Source organism: Stegastes partitus, unplaced genomic scaffold, assembly GCF_000690725.1.
Source record: "Stegastes partitus isolate 25-593 unplaced genomic scaffold, Stegastes_partitus-1.0.2 Scaffold107, whole genome shotgun sequence".
Taxonomy (NCBI): domain Eukaryota; kingdom Metazoa; phylum Chordata; class Actinopteri; family Pomacentridae; genus Stegastes; species Stegastes partitus.
Genome location: NW_007577838.1, coordinates 228,323 through 248,756, shown reverse-complemented (window position 1 = coordinate 248,756; position 20,434 = coordinate 228,323). Strand labels below are relative to the sequence as shown.

Here is a 20,434-nt window from a genome sequence, read left to right as displayed (position 1 = left end):
GGAAAAGGATACGGAAGATCAATGACCAACGAAAAATCTGTGAAAACACAGTTGCAGCAGTAATCAGAAGATATAGAATGGGCAGCTCTGATTAGTGGTACTAATCAGAGCTGCAGTGATGATTCTTCTAAAATGATACCTTGGACAGCTCATTACTTTCATGATCTCCAAAAAGTGGCACCAGGCCTTATCAGGACAAATCCTGGTTTCTGTGACAGCTCAGACAGTGTACAGGACAGCTCACAATCATAATGTCAACTGCTATGGATTGCGTCCAAGATAAACACACTTCAGGCACAAAACTGCAGGAATAAAGTTTGTTAACATACATTAAAATAAGCCTGATGAATAGTGGGAGGGAGCACATTCTTTGCTCAGGGTCAGTTAGTTTTTCTCAAACGGGGTCCAGCATGTTGATGTGAACCTGGTCAAGACGACCACAGTGAATGTGTCCTCCTGACAGTGAAGCACGGAGGTGGCAGTATGATGATTTGGGGTTACCTTAGTGCATAATTAGATCCTTGCTTGTGTTGTATCTACTCTCAAATGTATGTCACTTTGGATAAAAGCGTCTGCAAAATGAAATTGTAGAATTGTAGAAAATGTACAAAACAGGATTTATTTCAGGGTCATATTTATCTATTTCATGGTAATATTTATTTTTATTTATTGAAAAAATGCTCTGCATAATTGTGCTGAGGGAAGCCCAAAAACAATAGGCAAGACTGGTGTTAATGGGAATCCTAAGAACAAAGGTGAAAAAAGGGGAAGTGTCCACATACTTTGGGTCATTTAGTGAAATAAATAGAAGGATAGACTTTATTATTTTGTCATAGCAGCAACAATCACAGTCAAGAACTCACATCTCACACTGAGCATAAAACCTTTCTGAGCAAAGAAATAAAAATATTTGTAATGTGCAAAATATGAAGTATAGAAACTATGCAGGGTGCAAAAAAGGTAGAATATCTATATTTTCAAAAATATATACAGCGTGCATACATTTCACATTTTGTGCAGTGTTGCACATTTTCTATACTGTGTGCAATATGTAGAAAATCTATAATAAATAAAAGTAATATTGCAAAAAAGCACTCGTGCTCATTTCATTAAGCTTCAGTCACAGCACAGGGCCTTGTATACATTTGTTTTTATGATGGCTTTTAGAATAACATCGATATGTGGACGTGCAGGACGTGTCCACACGGTGGCGGTACGCACAAGCAGAGCTGCGGAGCTGCCAGCCTGCTGACTGAGGAAGAAGAGTGGCGCACACAATGCACTGCACGGCTGACAAGGGTTGTGTCTCCCTGATTTTCACGATAAATTTCCAATTCAGTGGAAACTTGTGAAAGCGCAGCAGCGGCGCCGTTCGCTTTCTCTCTCTGTATATCTGCACACTGGATTTAGCGAGAAAAACCAACCGGAGACGTCGGCGAGCGGTCCAACTTCTCCCAAACATTGGATTACACAGGCTGCATCCAGGAGCTGCCCAGCCCAACGGGGGCTTGGCCGACACCCTCGTTTATGGAAATCGACACCGAGGCTTTGATATTTGGGCCTCGGTTTTTTTCTTTATGATGGAGGTGGAACGAAAGAAGAGTTGCGTGTGAAGACGCGAGATATTATTATTCTGTGATTCGTAGTGAAAAAAAAGATCTTCCGTATTCTTTCTGCTTCCTTTAAAAAATTAAAAAAATAGAGAGATTGTTGGTAAGCTGGCTAACAGCTGGATCGGCTAGCAGCTAGCCGGGGTGCTAACGTTACGTCTTTCTTTTGATGTGATGCGAATTCAACCATTACTATCGGCCATCAACATCTCGACAGCCGGAAAATTCGCTCTCCAGGCTTCGGGATAATAGTTAGCTGCACGGTCAACTACCCGGCTTGTCGGTGTTTGCACACAAATTTTAAGAATATAGTTTTATTCTTAGCTCGTTGGCTGAATATATTGTAATGTATTGAGTTGTACATGCTAACCGAATGAGCTAATTGGCTGGAGTCAACACTGACCTAACCTTAGCTAGCAGTAAAGTCAACCAGACAACTCGTTATACTCCTTAATTTAGGCGTAATTCACAGCAGCTGTCAACATTAATATGTCAAATTTAACAATAATATGAAAAGATGTCACGGCCACCGGTGTGTTAATGTCTGTTATCTGGGTTATTGGCCTTGCTAACTTGCTAACATTTTGCTAACAGGCAAATAAATTTGTCAGCGTGTGCAGAAATTTAAGGAAATTCCTAATTTCGTTGTGTTGAGCAATGCCAACACTGACGTGATTTTCATTTTGTAATCCGCTCGATTTATCCTGCTTTGTCTGTAACGCGACTAGATTTGTGTCTTTTTTGTTTATAACTTATGTGGTTATCGGTTGGATTTCTCGCTAGCTAGCTAGCTAATGTTAGCCGTCTGAGAGACACAATCAGCGATGTCCTGACATTTGTGTTTTGTCGTGGATGTTTCAAATTCCCGTGCGGATCTGAGTTTGTGTATCTAGATTAATTGAAATGACACTCAAATTTCGCCGAAAGAAAGGCACTGATGCCAATAGACTGTTGTCAGAGGACGGTAAATAATAGCCACTGGTTCCATTAACGCCATTTTAACAGGGGCTCCCTGCGAGGGCCTGTGTGGTGGTGTTTTATTTGCGGTTCGGTGCCTTCCGCCGGACCTGGACTTGAATAAAGTGCCTTTGGTCTCACTGGAGTTACAAAAGGAGGTGAACATGGAGGGCCCGAGCCGAAGCACTGGATTCAGGCAGAGCCGACGGTCCCGTTCACAGCGCGACAGGGAGCGGCGGAGGAGGCGAGTGGACCTGGCCGAGGAGCAGGCCACATCCCTGTCCTCGGGCTCCGATCGGGAGGCTTGTGGGACAAACAGTGTCCTGGGTCCCGGTGGGAGAGAATGCCGGCCCGGATTTGGGAGACACAGGCCTCCACGTCGGAGGAAGAGGGAGTCGGTGTCCTGCGAGGAAGACATCATTGACGGCTTCGCTATTGCGAGCTTTATCAGCTTGGAGGCACTGGAGGTAAATGTCTAGATGTGGCGTTGTCTTTTACACCCACCAGCAGCTGTCATTCATCAAACTGCATCTATTTCCCACATTAGTTTAATCACAGTGATTGATTCCCCTTTAATGTGGCGTGGCAGGCAGTTGGCACAAACCTTGCCTCTAATTTATTTGAATTGATCGACGTGTGTGGAGCAGTAGGGCTTTGATGGCTGTTTTAATCCTTGTCCTTTTTGCTCCCCTCCATCACCTCAACTCATGCCTTCTTTCCCTGCAGCCAAAAGGTGCGAAAGGCTGCACATTGAACTCCTCAACTCTGACACCATTCCTTGCTTGGAGAAAAACAATCCACTCAGGCCAAACCCCAAACCCCAAGGCATCCCTCTGATGGGTTCTGGAAAGGCCTCAATTATTCATGTTCTAATTCTGAGAAGTGTTGATGAGCTGCCAAATGGATTTTTTAGAAAAAGATAGAAAAAAGATGATTCCATATGGGGAGAAAAGAAAAAAAAAAAGAAGGGGGGATCAATGTGTACCACCCTGCGGCTGAGCTGGGGTTGTCAAAGTCCTTGGATCAGGCTCTTCACTTAAATACTTTAAATTAATACCTTGCTTAAATCAGTTGTCTGTCTGTCAGGACATGTGACGGGGGTCTAAAATTAGGGAAGTTCCCACAATGCATTTAGAGCTTTAATACATCATGCTTATATAAACAAACATCAGAATTTCCACTAATTCTAATTTTCATTTTCCGTTGATTATTTCCCCAATTAATGGAATAGTTGCGTGGTGTCAGAATGGTGAAAGCTACCAGTGTTTTCCAAAGCTCAAGATGACTTCCTCACGTCTTGTTTTGTCCAAAGATATTCAGTTACAGGAGGAACAACACGAGAAAATAATAACATTTAATCAAAGAATTTTGGCTTTGTGACTTAAAAATTCGCACACCAGTTAATCTATTATCAAAATAGTTGATGATTATTTAAATAAATGACAGTTAATTGATTAGTCATTGCAGCGCTAATATAATCACTGACATGATTTTGACTCTGCTACAAGATGATCTTAAATATTGGTTAATTTAGGGTGGTTCAGGGTGAATCTGCTTTAATTTGTCAATAGGTTATTTTGTAAAACTCTCCATTTACACACACAAACATACAGTTCCACCGTTCTCCTTGGTGACACAATTTTACAGTCAAATGAACCGCAGAATTTCAAGATGGTTGGCCACTGCATGAAACTGAAACTGCCAATAGAAAAAAACCAAAAAAGTAAACAGACCAGCTCAAATTTACTTTTGTGTACTGGTGGAACATGGTAAGTTCCTTTGGCAAATGTTTCATTTCCCAACTGAATTAGTTTACGATACAAATTGCCTGCGGTTGTTCTGTAAAAGACACAGTTCCCTCAGTTGGATTGACAAGCTATGTTGACCTTGGTTTGTGCCAATTTACCTGCACCTCATGTTGAATATTATCTATTTTAATTCAAAATTTAAGTAGATAAGATATTTTCACATGATAAATGACACAAAATAACTTTTAAACTTGTCTACCAAACAGAATATTCAAAACGTGTCATTTTTAAGGGTGTGTCAGCAGCACCTTGTAATTTCCAGATGTTATCTTGTTGTAATGCACTGATTTTGTGCATCAGTAATGTCATCTAAGAATGTCAATACAAACAATACCCTTGACTCTCTTGGGGTTTAAAGTAGGCCTGTCACAATCACTAAATAATTGCCTGATCACAACTATTTGGGCAGACTGCAATCACTTTGCATAACCGTTAGAATCGTTCCATACACCTATAGAAAGCAGCGAGATGAAACTGTGGAAATACCACGTTTCAGTCACTATTTCCACTGCGTTTGTGCCCATTGCTTCTGCTAAGGTGCAATGGCACAAACTGTCAATTCCAGGGAGCTTAATTTCTAATAATTGATGTGAATTTCAACTTCTAATGACACTGGTGTCATGAATTCAGTGTAAAGCCAAACTACACAACATCATTGTTGGCACATTGTGGTTTTAAAACAAATGGGAAAAAAAGAGCCGAATAAATTGTAGATTTCACAGATTTCCAGCGAAAAGGTGGCGGTCTAGGCATTGATAACCACTGATGTAAAACTAAAAAGAGGCACAAAATGAATAGTAAAAGAGAAATCGTTAATCACAATTGTTTGTATGGTAGTTACTTGTCATCTAAAATTTCATGATTCACAGCTGTAGTTTGAAGAACTACTTTATTGACGTCAGTGGTTCCCTTTTTTTTTTTTTAAGTTTGTGACACTGTAAAGCCAACAAACTGGTTCTCATGACCCCTTATGACAGAGTTGTTACTTTAAGCAGTTTTATGAAATTAAGATTTTCTTTTCCCTTGTTTTTTTTAATTATGCCATTGTAATAAGCTGTCCGTACCTTGAGAGCTAATATTTTCCATTACTTCACTAGAGAAAGATGATAGAAAAAAAAAAAGAGGATCCGACGAAGCAGAGATGCTTTTTCTTCCTCTTTCGTCACATGTGAATCGTCTCGCAATTCCTTTCATTTGTCTTCTGACCCCTGGCGTAGATGAGATAAACAATAAGAAAGATGGGAATCTCTGTATTATAGGGAATTTCTCTTGGGAAGGTGGTGATTAAACTCATGAGTAATTTATAGGCTGTGCGTTGCTTCTGATATAGTCTATCTATATATTAAAGTGGTAAAAATACAAAGCAGCCACAAAATACAGTCTAAAAACACACCATATAATTGAGTCCACGCACAAACAGCTGAAGTAGTAGTCTCATGCAGGCTGTATTACATTACATCATTCTTTCTATTTTTGCGATCACTCCCAGTAGAAACTGTGCAGAAATTAGACTTGTCAGGGCCTTAATCAGCCTGCAGCTTGCCGATGGTCTTTTGCCTCAGGCGCACAAATTTTATGCTTTTTAATAGATATTTAAACGGTGCTTTTTCCTCCCCCTTCATAATCAGATGGACTGCTCTCTGAAGCCCAGTCAACGCACTGATATGCTGGGAAGGAGGAACAAGGGGAAGAGAGGCCCGGAGGAGAACGGCGGCGGGCCGATGTCGGAGCCGGAGGAAGTGGCCCCTCACAGCTACCCCAGCAGCTGTTGGAACAAGAGTAGAAATAAGAGGAGAAAGATCGAGGTGAACCTTAAAGTTATGACCCTGCAAGGCTGTAATGTTGTAATTGAATATACTGTCAACTTGTCATGCTGGATGCTGAGCCAATTCCTAATCAAACAACTGTGTTTACATTTCTGCCGTGCTAATGACCTGTATATCCTGCTATTGAAAATGAGCTTGTAAAACTGGTTCAGGCTCCTGCTGTTGCATAAATTCTAACAGCACCCATCATTCAAGGTTGCTTTTTTAAATGAAGCGACATTGCGTGAAATAAAATATGAACTGAGTCCCATTGATGCTAATATATATATATATTCGTTTTTTCTAGGGGCACCCTTTGGAGACTGGTTACATTGTAAGTTTCTTTTCTAATATTTAGTGTACATACATTAATACTCTTAATAGATGCAAATCTGAATGTTTTTTCCCCCATCCTCTTTCAGTGTGACACAGAGAGTGATACAGGAGACAAGGTGTGTACTGTTTACATGTACTCCTATTGATATTTATTGCGGGTTTTTCATATTAAGGAGCAATTATGTGACACAACGCAGTTTGCAATGCTCGTCATAGTTTCCGCAGGAAGGGAAACGCAACAAAATAAACTTAAATTCTTTCTGAATTTTGATAATTTAGAGCTCCTAACAAAATCCCTTCTATATTTTGATATGATTACGAAAATGTCTGTTGACTTTTGTTGAGTTCTAATGATGTCTGTTTTATTTTCCTGTATAGGCCTCAGATAACGACATGGATCCAGTGTTCACAGTGAGCACTAGAAAAGGTTTGAGAAATTTAATACAGTCACTCCACTGTGATTTATTATTATTTTTTCTGCTGCTTCACATTCAGGAAGCGATGAAGTGATGTGTCTGTCAATGATCTCTCATGTGGCTATATTTAGATCTTGACTGAAAATTAGTTAAATAGGCAGGATTGTTTTCATTCAGTTATTGTTACGCTTGGATTCAAGGGACGTAGTGGCACTGATTTAAATCTGCAGATATTAAAACGACACAATACAGAGGCATTCACCCCACACAGTGGCTTACGGAGGCATGATACGGAATGAAAGGCACTTGTTTTGATTCATTTTGAATTGGGTTTAGTTTGTAATGACTTACATTTTTCATGGCTTTAGAAAATGACAAAAACATGTCCTTTATCACACTGTGACATGAAAACCTTGGAAGGGTCTTTTCAGATCCACACAGCTATTCATATGATGTCTCTGATTTCACTTTCCTTAAAATAGATCTTTAAAGATATTAAAAAATGCTTGCTGATTATTGATTAATTAATGATATAAGTATGAGTTATTGTTTTTTTAAAGCCTGGAATGTAAAAATCGGGATGCCTCACTGTGTGGAAGCCATGGGGATTATTTTTATGTAGGATAGCCTGAGGCCAGAGATTGCTGTGCAGCAAGAAACAGCCGTTTACTGTGACTTAATGCATGTATTATTTAATAGCAGTGATGAAGAAATGGTAATGTTTGTGTGTCACATCTGGCTGATGGAATCTGCCTAGTGACGTCAGGATTGTCCTCAACATAACCCACCAGATTGCTTAAAATGTGTGGGGAGACCTTTTACCCTAAGAACTCTGTCACAGCTGTCACTCTACTGTGTTAGATGTAGAAAAGGCAAAATGCTGAACGATGTCTTTTTCCCCAGTCGTGGATCCTGCCCCTTCAAACATGGGCACATCCATGGGCAAAAGCTGCCCGCCTCTACCGGCCCGTTGTGGCGGGGTCTCGCGGCTAATGGTGACCCCGCGAGTATCCGGCCTGGAGCGAAGTCAGGAGAAAAGCCTGGAGCCGCACTTCCCAGAGCCTGTTTCTTCTACCTCTACTGTCCCCTTTCCATGCCTGCCTTCCCACTCCCCAGTCTCAGCCTCAGGCACGGTCCCCCGGCACAACGGCAACAGCAGCCACCACAACGGCAGCCCTCCGCTCTCCAAACCCAAGCCGTTCCTCACTTTGTCTGGACGATCTCACTCCATCTACAACATCAACAACAGGTCTGGTGATGTTTGTGTTTTGAGTCTTGCTGACATGCATTATTTTATGTTCTACAAATGGCAATCTGGATTCACCATCTGCTCTGTTTCCTCTCAGGAGCAGCACCCCAGTCAAGCCTCCATCATCTGCTTCATCTGTTGCGTCTTCCTCATCCTCCATGCGCCCCCCGACTCCTTCCACCAGTGTGTCTCTGTCCTACATGAGGGGCTCAGGAACCTCAGGGCCCCTCCGACCCCCGTCCCGAGCCAGTTCTGGGGCCCCGTTCACGTCCTCACCTGGCCTGCCTCCACCTCCACCTCTGTTACAAGGCCCTGCCCACTCAGCAGCAGCAGGTACACACGACAGAAATGCCACTTTTCACTGCTGGTGCGATCTGATGGTCGGTTTCGGTTGTTCATGGAAACACGGTGACTGATATGTTACGAAAATAAACCAAATCCAGACTTCCTCCCGCGGTTGTCTGGGTTGTTGAGGAAGTTGTGTATTGATGAACTGAGATCTGATCAAGTAAACACAGCAGGTTTTGCTTTCTATATATAAAGCAGAAGCTGCATGCTTGATTAGCACTGTGGTAAGTGAGAATATGTAGCACTTCTGTACGCATCTGTATTTAGCTCTAGCAGGTGTTAAAATCAGACAATGTGTAAAGTTTGGCATATTTTAGATGTGGTGTAATCAGTGTTCGTTTTCAATATATCCCCAAAATGTCCATTATCCTGACATCCCTCCACTATTCACTTAGAATTATTGGCTCAACTCTTGAATTTGTTGTTTCCACCAGAGCGCGAGGGCCGACGCAGCGTCCCAGGGGCTGAAAACAACGCGGCAGCAGCAGGCCGCTCGACTCCCGGTGGTCCATCAGCATCGAGCTCTGCACCGGGCTCATCAGGCCGCACGTCTCAGAACCAGCCGAGCATCCCGCAGCTGGCCTTCCAGTTCCATCAGCACAACCACCAGCACCAACACACGCACACGCACCAACATTTCACGCCCTTCCTGCATCCCACAGCCACGGCGCAGCCTCTGGTGAGACTCTCTCTGCTGCTGCGCTGAACATCTGTGTCGTACTTGGAATTCCAGTGTGGCGGGAATGTGGATCATATTCAGCTTTTTGTTTTAACCCCCTGCTTTTGTGTTGCAGTTTGATAAGTTTCCTGGCAAAATGGACGGGCTGTACCGAAACCATGTGAGTATCTTGTGTAATCTTATTGATTCTGTAGGTGGTGATATATTAGTGACAAGTCTGAGAATAGATTTTAGGTCCAAAATCTCTGAAACAATAACTGCATATAAAATGTAAGGAAGTGATAGTGATTGAATCGACACTAAGCTGCGTGTGTCTGTGTGTCAGTTCTTCCCACAATATCCGCCGCCCTCAGTGCCGAGCATTCAGCCTGTGATTCCTCCCACTGGGCCTTTCAGCTCCTTACAAGGAGCTTTTCAGCCAAAGGTGAGAGAAAACTCTGCTTGTGTCTTTGTATATTTTATTCCTGGGCACCGACTAGATGTCATTTTGTCAGGAGATATCTCACAGTACCTGGTGTGCTTTTTGTCTTCAAATTGGTCAGAGTTACTGTTCATTTGAGCTCCCACACTCGAGGACTAATGATGAAAATTTGAAGTGTGTTTGATAACAATTAGGGCTTCCCACACAATGTTGCAAGCTTGGAGGGTAATTTAACAAGGAGCACTGATCCTCGAACAGCAGGGGTGCTACAAGTCCTCATAATTACTCTGCTTTTGCAAAGCTGTTCTCAGAATCTCTTAGCTCAGCTGTACCTGCATCAGTTACAGTAAAAATCCCAAAAGAAAGAATAATGCCAGATACTCATCAGCTGTAGGCTTGTAGATCAGTAGGCTTTGGCTCATGTGTTGTGCTGTGTGTGACAGCCTCTTGTCCCTCAGGGAACCGGTCCCGATATAACAGCACGACTTGGGGTTGTGCCTCACCACCTGCAGCCCAAAGACCCCAGGGTAAGGACAATGTGCTTACTTAGATTTGGTAAAGTTTGCATCATCACCTTATTTGTTTGCTCATAAGTACACTAATCTGCATAACCAGTTTAGGCTAGGATGTGCTGCAACATGGGCCTAGTCAGTGCAGTAAAGAGTGCAAAACTATTCCTGATAAAGAGTGAGATATGTTGATTAAAAGTGGTTTTACACTTCTGTTCTCTTGTAGCTAACTGATCCATTTGGGACATCGTTGAAAATCAGTAATGTAAGCAAAAACAGATGTTTCTGAATCCCTTGGCTCCTTAAAACCTTCAGCCTGTTTTACTGTCTCACTGCTTCGCTCACTCTTTGCACTAATCTCACTTGTAATCTTGACTGCTACTGGTCTATTCTCCGCCCTTGCACACCCAGTTAGATATTTCAGACCTACACATGATGCTGTGTACAATGTGTGTGATTGTTCTTTTCTTGTATTCCTACTTACGCATCTTTCACTGACTCTTTTTTTTCATATGTGTTCCCAAACTTGTACTGAAGCCTAGTTAGTAACCTTATCTTCAGCTGCAAATCTCTAACCTGACGTAGAGCCTAGACTACAGGACTGACTCTGACTCTGTGTGCAAAGGCTTTATATATGCAAGATTCATGGAATAACATACTGAACCCTTCTGATTTTTGTGCTGTGCAGAAACCAGGAAAATGGTGCGCTATGCATGTATACGTGGCCTGGATGATCCTAAGCCATCAGAAGAAAGTAAAGGTAAGTGTGTATTTTAACTGCTACACTGGCAGGTTCCAGCGATTGAGTAGATAAACAGAAGTCGTCAGATCAGAAGTGTTGTGACCCCATTATGCACCACGTTGACTGTCCTACCCATTTTATTTTTTTAAGCTGATGCAGGCTGATCCGAACAAGCTGGACTTCCGTAGTGACCTGCTGGCCCGCTTCCCTGGTGCTGGGGGACTGGGCCAACTCGGCCCCATGGGAGCAGCCCTGCCTCCCACTCATGACCTGACCAGACCTCCCAGTCTGTTCTCCACAGGTGCAGCATTCTTGTCTCTGTTAAGAAATGCAATCAGAATGTTATTTATTCATATCTATTGTTGTTTGTTTATTTGAAAATTCAACAATTACTAATATGCTACATGACAAACAACAGTATTAAAGCTGTGAGTGCCATATATTTCCCTTTATTTTATTTCTGCTTTCATGTTTGTGATCATTGTCTATTGGGAACTCGTGAAGTGCTTCTCATGCTACAGATCATTTTCAGTTTTTTCAGTTATTCTGTCCTCACATCCCTGGGGCTCGACAGCTCTTACAGCATAGCACAGCAAAATAGTGTGTGAATACCTTGACACGCTTGATTTGAACTACTTATGACTTCTTGTGTTATTATTTCGTTCCCCTTAGGTGCAGTCAATCCGTCCTCAGCTCCTTTCATCTCTCCATCAGCGCCGCACTCCTCTTTCCTCGCACCGACTGCACACTTGGGTAAGAGTAGTTTAAAGTGCAATATTTACATATTTTAATTTGACCTTAACCTTTTAAGAATTTCTGAAAATCAAATTTGTTTCCAGTGTAGCGTAGCAGTTTCAGTTGGGAAAACTCATGGAACAAGTGGTTGCCTGATTAACAGCCTGGCTAATTATATGTTGCAGTATTCAGCATTTTTCTGATTATCAGGATTAGTTTTAGCCAATTCTGATAAAACATTAATTTAAAAATGTGTCAGTTCTGATGCAGCTGCCTTTCTCTATCTGTAGTCATTCTGTGGTTTCGAGCAAGGTCCTGCCCACGGCACTATCTGATAGCTTATTTATCATGAGGAATAGCCTCTAAACACGAACGGATAAATGCTAGAAAGTTCTCTTTTAATTAAACATTTAAAAAGAGGCATTTCAATTAGAAGTTGTGTAAATTTTGCCACAAAGATTTTAATCTTCACTGAAAATGTACGTAATGTTCTGAATAGTGGTTATTGTTCTCCATGATTACTAATAATTGGTATTTAAAAAAATGTATCAGGCGACCCCTCAAGAACACTTGTATTCTATGTCCATGTTCTTAGAAATGAGTAGAAATAGAAGTCCTTGAAAGGTTTGTATCTACGCAACATTCCTCAAGTTGTCCTGATGTGTGTTTTAGATCCGTATGGCCGATCCCCACCCTTCACCCCGCTGGGAGCTCTGGGGTCTGGTGCCTTTGGAGGACTTGGCAGCCCAACATTGGGTAAGTTTTACAGTATATCTACTCTTGAAACATAAAGCTTAAAGGATAGATTCAATTTTTTTTCAAATCTGTCCTATTACAGTCCTCACATGCCATATGTGTGTTGAGCATACGTGAGCGCTCAGGCTGAAAACAACTTAATATTAACACAACACAAGGCTGCGCTGGTGGGATCGTGTAGTTGGGTAATAGATTTAGGCTTATCAAACACCAAAACACTACACAGCACTATGAGATGGGATTTTACAAACCTGTAATGGCACAGGACCGATGACTGACCGATGCAGTATCTTTGCAGATAAGACGAAGCCGGAGTTCTCTGCGTTGGGGCCCCGACTATACTACCCTCATTTCAAACAACGAGGTGCTGCTTTTCTTTTTTTCTAATGTAGCTTAAGTCGGCCTTACTTGTCACTGTAATCATTCTTCCTCCACACTGTCCACGACATGATCCCCTCCTAACATGATTCTACTTAAGAAATAGGGTTAGAAATCTACAGTCAGTGCAAAAATACATTTCCTAAGTTCAGCCAAAGCTAATATAAGGTTACAACAGTCAGAGGCTTTGCCCTGGTTGTTGTCTTACTGGTGTTGTGTATCGATAACAAACCTAAATGAAACTATCGGGAAGTATCTCTTCTCTCTGACTCAACAAGGAAACTGATGTGATAGCACATAAAGGGAAATTTGCTGAAACTTTAGACGATGCTTGCTCTGTTTAACTAAGGCTAAACTTTGATTATTTTTAGTTTTACACAACCTCTAACTTCTAAATAACTTCTGCTATGTGTACATATAGCATCAACACTACTGCTGCGTTTTAGGAGCCCTGAAAGGAAGACTTTTGGAAACACTGCTGACATCATTTGTGTTTGGAAACTCCAGGATTGTGTTTTTGTCCCGACAGGCAGAGATCAAGACTGTGTTCTCGATTGCATACTTTCTTTTAATACTTGAAGTATGTACTGCAGCTGACGAGATATCCTGATACTTTTGGTGTACTGCATTTGACGTACTAAATATTTTTCTTGTGTACTACATAATACGATACTATTTAGATATTGGAGCACACTCAGAGACTTTTGGAAACAATGATGCACACAGACGTCTTCTGATGCGGTTTTATCAGTCACTCCGTGTCCTTTCCTGATTCATCACACCTATGTCATGTGGCTGCTTCTCTGTAGAAAAGAAAACCTCAACCTGCGTTATTTCCTTTGAGCAACACCTCCACCATGTTGTCAATCCAAGCAAACAAAGCTCTGGTCTTACGTTGTCCGAAGAATTGCTCTACTTACACTGACAGACACACGCTCGGTGTATGTAAATAGTTGTGTTTTCATGGGTTACTATGCACAGAAATGATTAAATTATTTCTATTGTAGTAATCATTGAACATTTTAAGATGAAAATGTGCTCTTGTGGCCTAACACAGAGTGCTGAAGTCACATATTTTCTTCCGCTTGACTTAGAAATGTGTGCATCATCTTTTATAGTAAAGCGACAGTAGGAAGAGATCACTGGATGGCCAGCCAAGCATGGACATGCAAACAATTACAGCAACCTATAAATCAATATTACATATGGCATGTGAGCATTGCATCAAGACAGGTTTTTCAAAATCCAGACTGATCCTCTCAGTCTTGCTGCAATGAAAGCGCTCAGTCCTTCAGGTTAAAGCTGTATGGAGCATATTTAAAGATGTTCAAGAGTATTTGAGGTTGGTAATGATTATAGTTGGCGATTTCCGTCCAAGGATAGAGCAGAAACCTAGTTCAGGTAGTGCAGAACATAATGTTTTCTAATTTATAAATATTTAACACATCCATCTGAGTGGCGGAGGACCGTTAAGCACACAGATTGGCACATCTATGCTGCTAATGAGAAATGATGGTGCGCATGTTGTGGCTTGTCGAGTCACACCTTTGCTGGTTGACGCTGGCAATGAAAACAGAACAAGAGCACTAGAGACTGCCTTTTATTGAACACCATAAATGTGTTTTTGTGCATGTAAGCTGTTGCAGTGACCTCTGTAGACATAAGGGCTTTATTTAGCTTTTGCAGCTACATTAACTCTTTGTCAAATATCATCAAGTCTTAATATTATGACACATTTAGATTTTGTATAGAAGTGAAATCACAGGTGATTTTGCAGGTTGTTTTTGTGCACCAGTGCAGAGATAAAGACAGACGGAAGCTACTGTATCCTCACATTCAGCAGCTAATTTGCTCATGTGGTGATGGTTGTAAAGGTAACTGTTAGCTGAATTAAAAACAGGAACTGGGGAGGTGGGTGCTTCCACAGTGCTTCTGATAATCATTCACCACAGCCTGCCACACTTATGGTTGTAGTTGATATCTTACCCTTAAGCCAGTGAATATTTCTCAAGGAACTGAGATCTTGTCATGCTAAGAGACATTGACATAGTCTCTAATGTTTGCTCCAACAAGTGCAGCTTTGATTCAGCCCTGGGTTTTGTTGAATTTTATATATATATTTTAATGGGGGTGTCTAGGTATATGCTTGAGGCCACAGTACCACAGGAAAACACACTAGCGTCAAAATGATAAGAACTAAGGATAAAACGTAATTATGTTAACTGGATTTGTTATTTAGAGTTTCAGTTACACAAGCATAATGGACTTTTTTGTTTATTAAATAATCAGAATTACCAGGAAGAAAGCAGAGATTTCTGTCAAACATGTAAAACAGGCTGACTGCCTTTACTGTACTTGGATCAGTCATGCTTACTGCATAGTCACCACCCAAAGGCGCATCCTGAGACCGAAGGAAGCCTGAATTGTTTTCAGTACAGCAGAGAAAACAAGGAGCAACATTTTTGTCATTTATTTGGAAAATTATAAACATGATGTCAGCATGTCTCATGGGCTGTAGTTCTTATTGTGACAGCTAAGGCAGTTGAATACAGTGATGTTGATGTGAAGAAATGCATTAAAACATGTGTAACATACTCATAATTGAATTACCATTAAGCCACTAGTGCAATTTCATTTTTAAAAGTACACAAAGTAACCCTGGCTTTTAATCTTTTTTTTTTTCTAAACACTGAGGACACGGCCGTCTTTTCTGAAGAAACTTTATTGAATTCTAAAACTGACGTGGGCTAGCGTGCCTACATTTTGTGTGAGTCCCACATGGCGGCCAGATGATTGACCTGTACAGTGTGAGCAGAGAAGTCGCAGGTTCTGGTTGCAGGAAGACCGATTAAAATGTGTGGCGTGATTTAACACGTCGCGCTAGATTGTTAAACTGTTTTCCAAGCTTTAAAGGCTGCTGGTGCACTGCCAAAACGTTCAAGGTGCTAACTTGCACTCTGGAAATTCTGTTCGAGGTGTCCGAGTATGTAGACACGAATGGAATATACAGTACTGAACCTTCCTGTACCAAACTCTTCTGGAATACATGTACTTTTACACCCATATATCAGGAATAATCAGAATAATTATCACGTAAACTCAACTAAGGCTCTGAGTAATCACTCAGTCTAGTAACTTTTATTAGCTCTGCTTCCACTTCTCAGCAGCACATGCTTGTTTTAACTTTGGCGAAGGCGTTTGCTTGTTCCCTCTCAATGCTTTTCTCCCCTCTTAATACTTTTTTCTCCTGTCTCAGAGCTGAGCTACAGCTCAGCTGTTACTGAGACATGCTGTGAATGGCTGTGCTGGGCTTTGTCATTGATATACAAGTACAAGGTTTGAAGCATTAATTTGAGTCGCCATCAAGATTGGATGCAATTTAAATACAATGAAAGCATTTCTGCAAAACTGGGGGAAAACAACTTGCTTTTTGGGAGCATGCCCCGTTGTTTAGTTGTGTTTTATCAACTTAACAAAGCTGGGGGAGTTAATACAAGTTCCCAGTGTTAAAACATACCAATTAAAGCCTCACAAGAGGTTTGATCATTTAGCAAGGAACAACTTATTTTGATTATGATGTTTGTACATGCTGTAGAAGAGGTTGTTCATGCAACACAAACAAGTTTAGAGTTAAAATGTGTATTGTTATTCAGGTATGTTTTTACTGAGCTGTTCCTTCATAATAATTCTCGCTTGGGTATTAGATGCTACCAACAAAACCTGGTATGAGGCATGTGTTTTTTACCTCCACAAGATGGCACTAGCAGCTTAGTAAAATATTCCATTTGAAAGTTTAAGGTGAAACATGTAATCCATATTACAATATTTTTCTTTTTTTTCCCCCCTTCTGCAGCAAGCTCTGTGTTTGGCCCTAAAGACCCACCACCCAGTGTGGTCGGAGGCTTGTCCACCCCCAACCATCATGACCCGTGGAACCGCCTACATGGTGGCCCATCTGGGTTCCCTGCTGGTCCCAGCTGGGCTAAAGGGGCAGACAAGAGGGACGAGAGGGACCGAGGGAAGGACGGAGAGAGGAGAGACATCCCCCACATCAAGGATGAAAAAGACAGGTATGACATTTGACTGATAAAATGATTGCACTTCATTGTCATGTGTGATAGTATTACCTCAGGATAACTGCCAGTATTACTTTTTACTGTTCTATTCTAGCCTTATGTTAGCTTACTTATTTTATGTCAGTTTTGTATATACATATTTAACTGCTTTTCTACTTTCTAGACACTGAATTTCTTGTTATTTTCTCTTTTCTGAGCAACATCTGGCACAAAATTTCCCTTCAGAATTAATAAAGTTTCATTACATCTTATCTAAAAGAAATTTAAACCAAACACAAAAATATTTCCTACATTTTTATCCAAATCACAAAGCTATTAACACAACATTGATTTAAATAGTCCACTGATTGATGAATAATACATGTATCACTCTACATACTCTACATGTAATGAGATACATGGAAAAACTGGTGTGACTGGTTTTGCATATTATTTTAGGCTCCTGTTTAAGAGAACTAAAAAAAGATTAGATTAGTTATAATGTATGTGATTGTGTTGGTTAAATATTGGTATTAATGCCTAAACTGTGTGCGTTTGTTGTGTTTTGCAGAGACAATATAATGTATGGCCGACAACCTGTGAGAATGTCTCCAGTTGCCCCCTCCTTCAAGCCCCGCAGTAGCACCCCAGTCTCCCACATTAATGGCCACAGCAGTGGCCTGGGGGGAAGCAGTGGGCCTATTGAGGACCTGACACGCAGCTTAAACAGAGACCGCGAGCGAGACAGGGATGGGGACAAGAGGCCAGTGCCAACAGTGTCTTCAAGGGGGCCTCCTCTTGGCCCTTCATCTTTAGTAGCAGACAGGGACAGACCCCGGTCTTCCTCCTCCTCTGTGCTCACTACTCCCCCACCCTCCAACCGCTCAGCAGCCTCTCCTTTGGACCTTTACCCCCGCCCACTGGCCCAGACAGCACACAGCCTCCACAGCGAGCCCTCGCACTCCCAAAGAGACAGTAACCTCCCTGCTTCCTGTGCAGCTTCTGCCTCTGTTACTTCTTTGTCTCAGGCCAAGAAGTCTGACCGGACCACAACTCCCGTCTCCAAAGCTCCGCTGCTTCTCCCGCCGGTTAAAGTCAAGGAGGAGCGGAAAGAGGAGCCGGAGCACATCCCCATCACCCTTCCTCCCCCAGTACACAGCCACGGCTTTGACCGCCCTAACAGCCATCCACACCACCCCAGCTCTGGTACCCCCTCCTCCTCCTCTTTATCACTGACTCCCACTCCTGGTGTTCCCCTCCCGCCACCCACTCCAAACCCTCCTCCCCACCAGCACCTTTCCCTTCTGGACCGCTCAAGGATTGAGGCGTACCTGGGGAGCACAGCAGGTGCTGGGTTGGTGGTGGGCCCGGGAGGAGAACGTTTCTCCCATGGTCCACATCAAGGACCACCACAGGGTCCACATAGCTACACCTGGGACCCCTGGAGGGACCTGGCAGCTCAGCAACATCAGCATCGTAGGGAAGCTTTGGCACTTCGGTCAGACCCTCACCTGGCCCTGCGATCCGATCCACACCTGGCTCGGCTGCTCCAGCATCAGCGCCTTATAGAGGCAGAACGGGTTGCGGCTGTAGCTGCAGCAGCAGCAGCCGCTGCCCCTCACCACCCTCCGACTTCTACCTCTGCTGCCTCCTCCTCTGCTGTTCGCCCAGAGTTTGGCCTGATGGCTCATCACTTCGACCGGCCTCCTCAGCTTGGACCCCCGGGAGGTGGGCTGATGGATGAGGAGCAGCGCGCCCAGATCCTGAGGGAAGACTTTGAGCGGGCTCGCTACTTTGGGATGCACCCGCACCTCCCTCATGGCTCTCACCTCTCAAGCCCCTCTCATGCTGCTACTGCCGCTCACCTGGAGCAGCTCCACCCCGGCCTTCTCGCCCATCCTCTCCCTCCAGGAGCCTCCGCTGCTTCCCAGCACCACGCAGGCCTCTACTCCCGTCTGGGCCCGCTCAACGCGCACCACGTGCCCAACGGCATCCTGGCAAAGACCGCTGCAGGCTTGGTGGGAGCTCTGTCGGTGGGGGCACCGCCTCCACTCATTCCGTCCGTCACCAGCCGGTCGTCCACGCCCCCCCGCGGCTCTAGACTTGGAGGGCCGGGTGAGCTGGCACTGTACAGCGCCCACAAAGATGGAGAGTCCAGATAGTACAGGGACAACACTGGAGGAGATTAAGGGAAATGTCAGGATCACTGTGCTGCTCTCAACCTGCCCCCTTTTCCTCTTGCAGACTACTAAACCCTGCCCTCCCAGTTACACAACCAAACCAGCTCCAGTCCACCCACTCTCCCCCCAGAATAGGGTAACCGTGACTGGCTGGTGGTGATGGTAGGGAGGGAAATGCAAGACTCGGATATGCCCAACGGTTCTATCAGTGCAATTTAAAGGTACATGGTAATTGTGCATCCTTGGTGTATTTTTATTTTATACTGGCTGTCGGTTGTTACAGTTCTCAGTTTTGAAAACTGTAAGAAGAGGCAGAGGACAGCTTTTTCATTTGTCAGGTGAATTATGATCCATGCTTTTAAGCAAGCCTTTTCTGGGTGGATTGGAAATGACTTCCAGACGGGGATGTACACCTTGAAGACGTGTCCAGGGTTCATCCTCAGCTTGGTTAACTTATGGGATATTTTGAAGCCCTCCTCTGCATAAATCAACCCTGCTTAGGTATTGTGGATGAGGGTTTTTAGAAATACAGTGGTAAAGTGGTGCTCTCTGTTCTGTTTTTGTGTCTTTTTGTCATTGTGAAGACAGATTTTGATGAGACCATTTAATTAAGATCAGTAAGCATCGTACCTCAGTTTCCTGCTTTACCCAAAAATCTAACTCCAAACCCTCAGCTTCACTGAGAATGAGATTCAACCTTTTTTTGGCTTGTTTTTGTTTTCAAAGGATGAATGGCGAAATGAACTGTGCTATACTGTGTGAGTGAACACAGTATTTTAGAGCTTCCTGTAACTGTTTCCCAATCTCCTCTTGACTATATGAGCAGGACCAGATTATAGTAGTCTAGAGAAATTGCCTTTGTAATTATTATTCTTAACATTAATTATCTTCTATAATAATAAATATATTCACTGTTATGTTATTTGTCATTGTTTCGGGTATCAACCAGTACTCTCTCCCCAGGTAGTAATGTTTCAAAACATGCAAAAGACAAAGCAAAAGGCTTGCTTCACAGAAAACTTTTTAATGCTTGTGAACATTAAGCCGTATCCATTGCAACCTCTGGCCTCTTTAAGGATCTCATCTATGACTATTATGCTGAGAGGGAGGTTTGCCTGTGTGTCATTGGTTGTGTGTTATATCCATTTGGGACTATGGGAGCCTTGTACATTGAACTGTCGTTGTTTCATCAACAAAAATAAGTTATATACATGGATAAGTGGGACATCTGCTGAAGAACTGAAAAAAAAAATTTAAGGACTTGTGTCAAAGACAACTAGACAGTGGGTATCCTGAGAGGGAAAAGACTGGGTCGATTATTTTAATATGACCATTTTATACCTTTCAAACCCCTCCCCTAGAGACCACAAAGATTAATTATTAAATGAATTGTTGTTTACTCTGTTGTGTGGGTCTTTTGTTCCGAATCCTTAAATGTTGGGAGTGAAAG

At 42.7% G+C, this 20,434-nt stretch overlaps 1 protein-coding gene across 7 annotated transcripts; it reads left to right on the top strand.

The window, feature by feature from the left end:
* The first annotated feature begins 1,257 nt into the window (after nt 1-1,257).
* fbrs (fibrosin) lies at nt 1,258-20,383 on the top strand. 7 transcript variants are annotated; one of them, XM_008277755.1, is made up of 19 exons: nt 1,258-3,034; nt 6,004-6,180; nt 6,488-6,514; nt 6,603-6,632; nt 6,895-6,943; nt 7,836-8,181; nt 8,279-8,514; nt 8,964-9,208; nt 9,324-9,368; nt 9,534-9,632; nt 10,088-10,156; nt 10,365-10,403; nt 10,827-10,898; nt 11,031-11,181; nt 11,553-11,633; nt 12,288-12,371; nt 12,670-12,735; nt 16,603-16,819; nt 17,376-20,383. In XM_008277755.1, the coding sequence occupies exons 1-19, from the start codon at nt 2,732-2,734 to the stop codon at nt 18,964-18,966; spliced, it is 3,927 nt and encodes a 1,308-aa protein (XP_008275977.1). In that variant the 5' UTR covers nt 1,258-2,731; the 3' UTR covers nt 18,967-20,383. The 7 variants fall into 7 exon arrangements, with proteins under 7 accessions (XP_008275977.1, XP_008275976.1, XP_008275979.1 ...); XM_008277754.1 differs by having other exon boundaries at nt 10,073-10,156; XM_008277757.1 differs by lacking the exon at nt 10,365-10,403.
* The last annotated feature ends 51 nt before the right edge of the window (nt 20,384-20,434 follow it).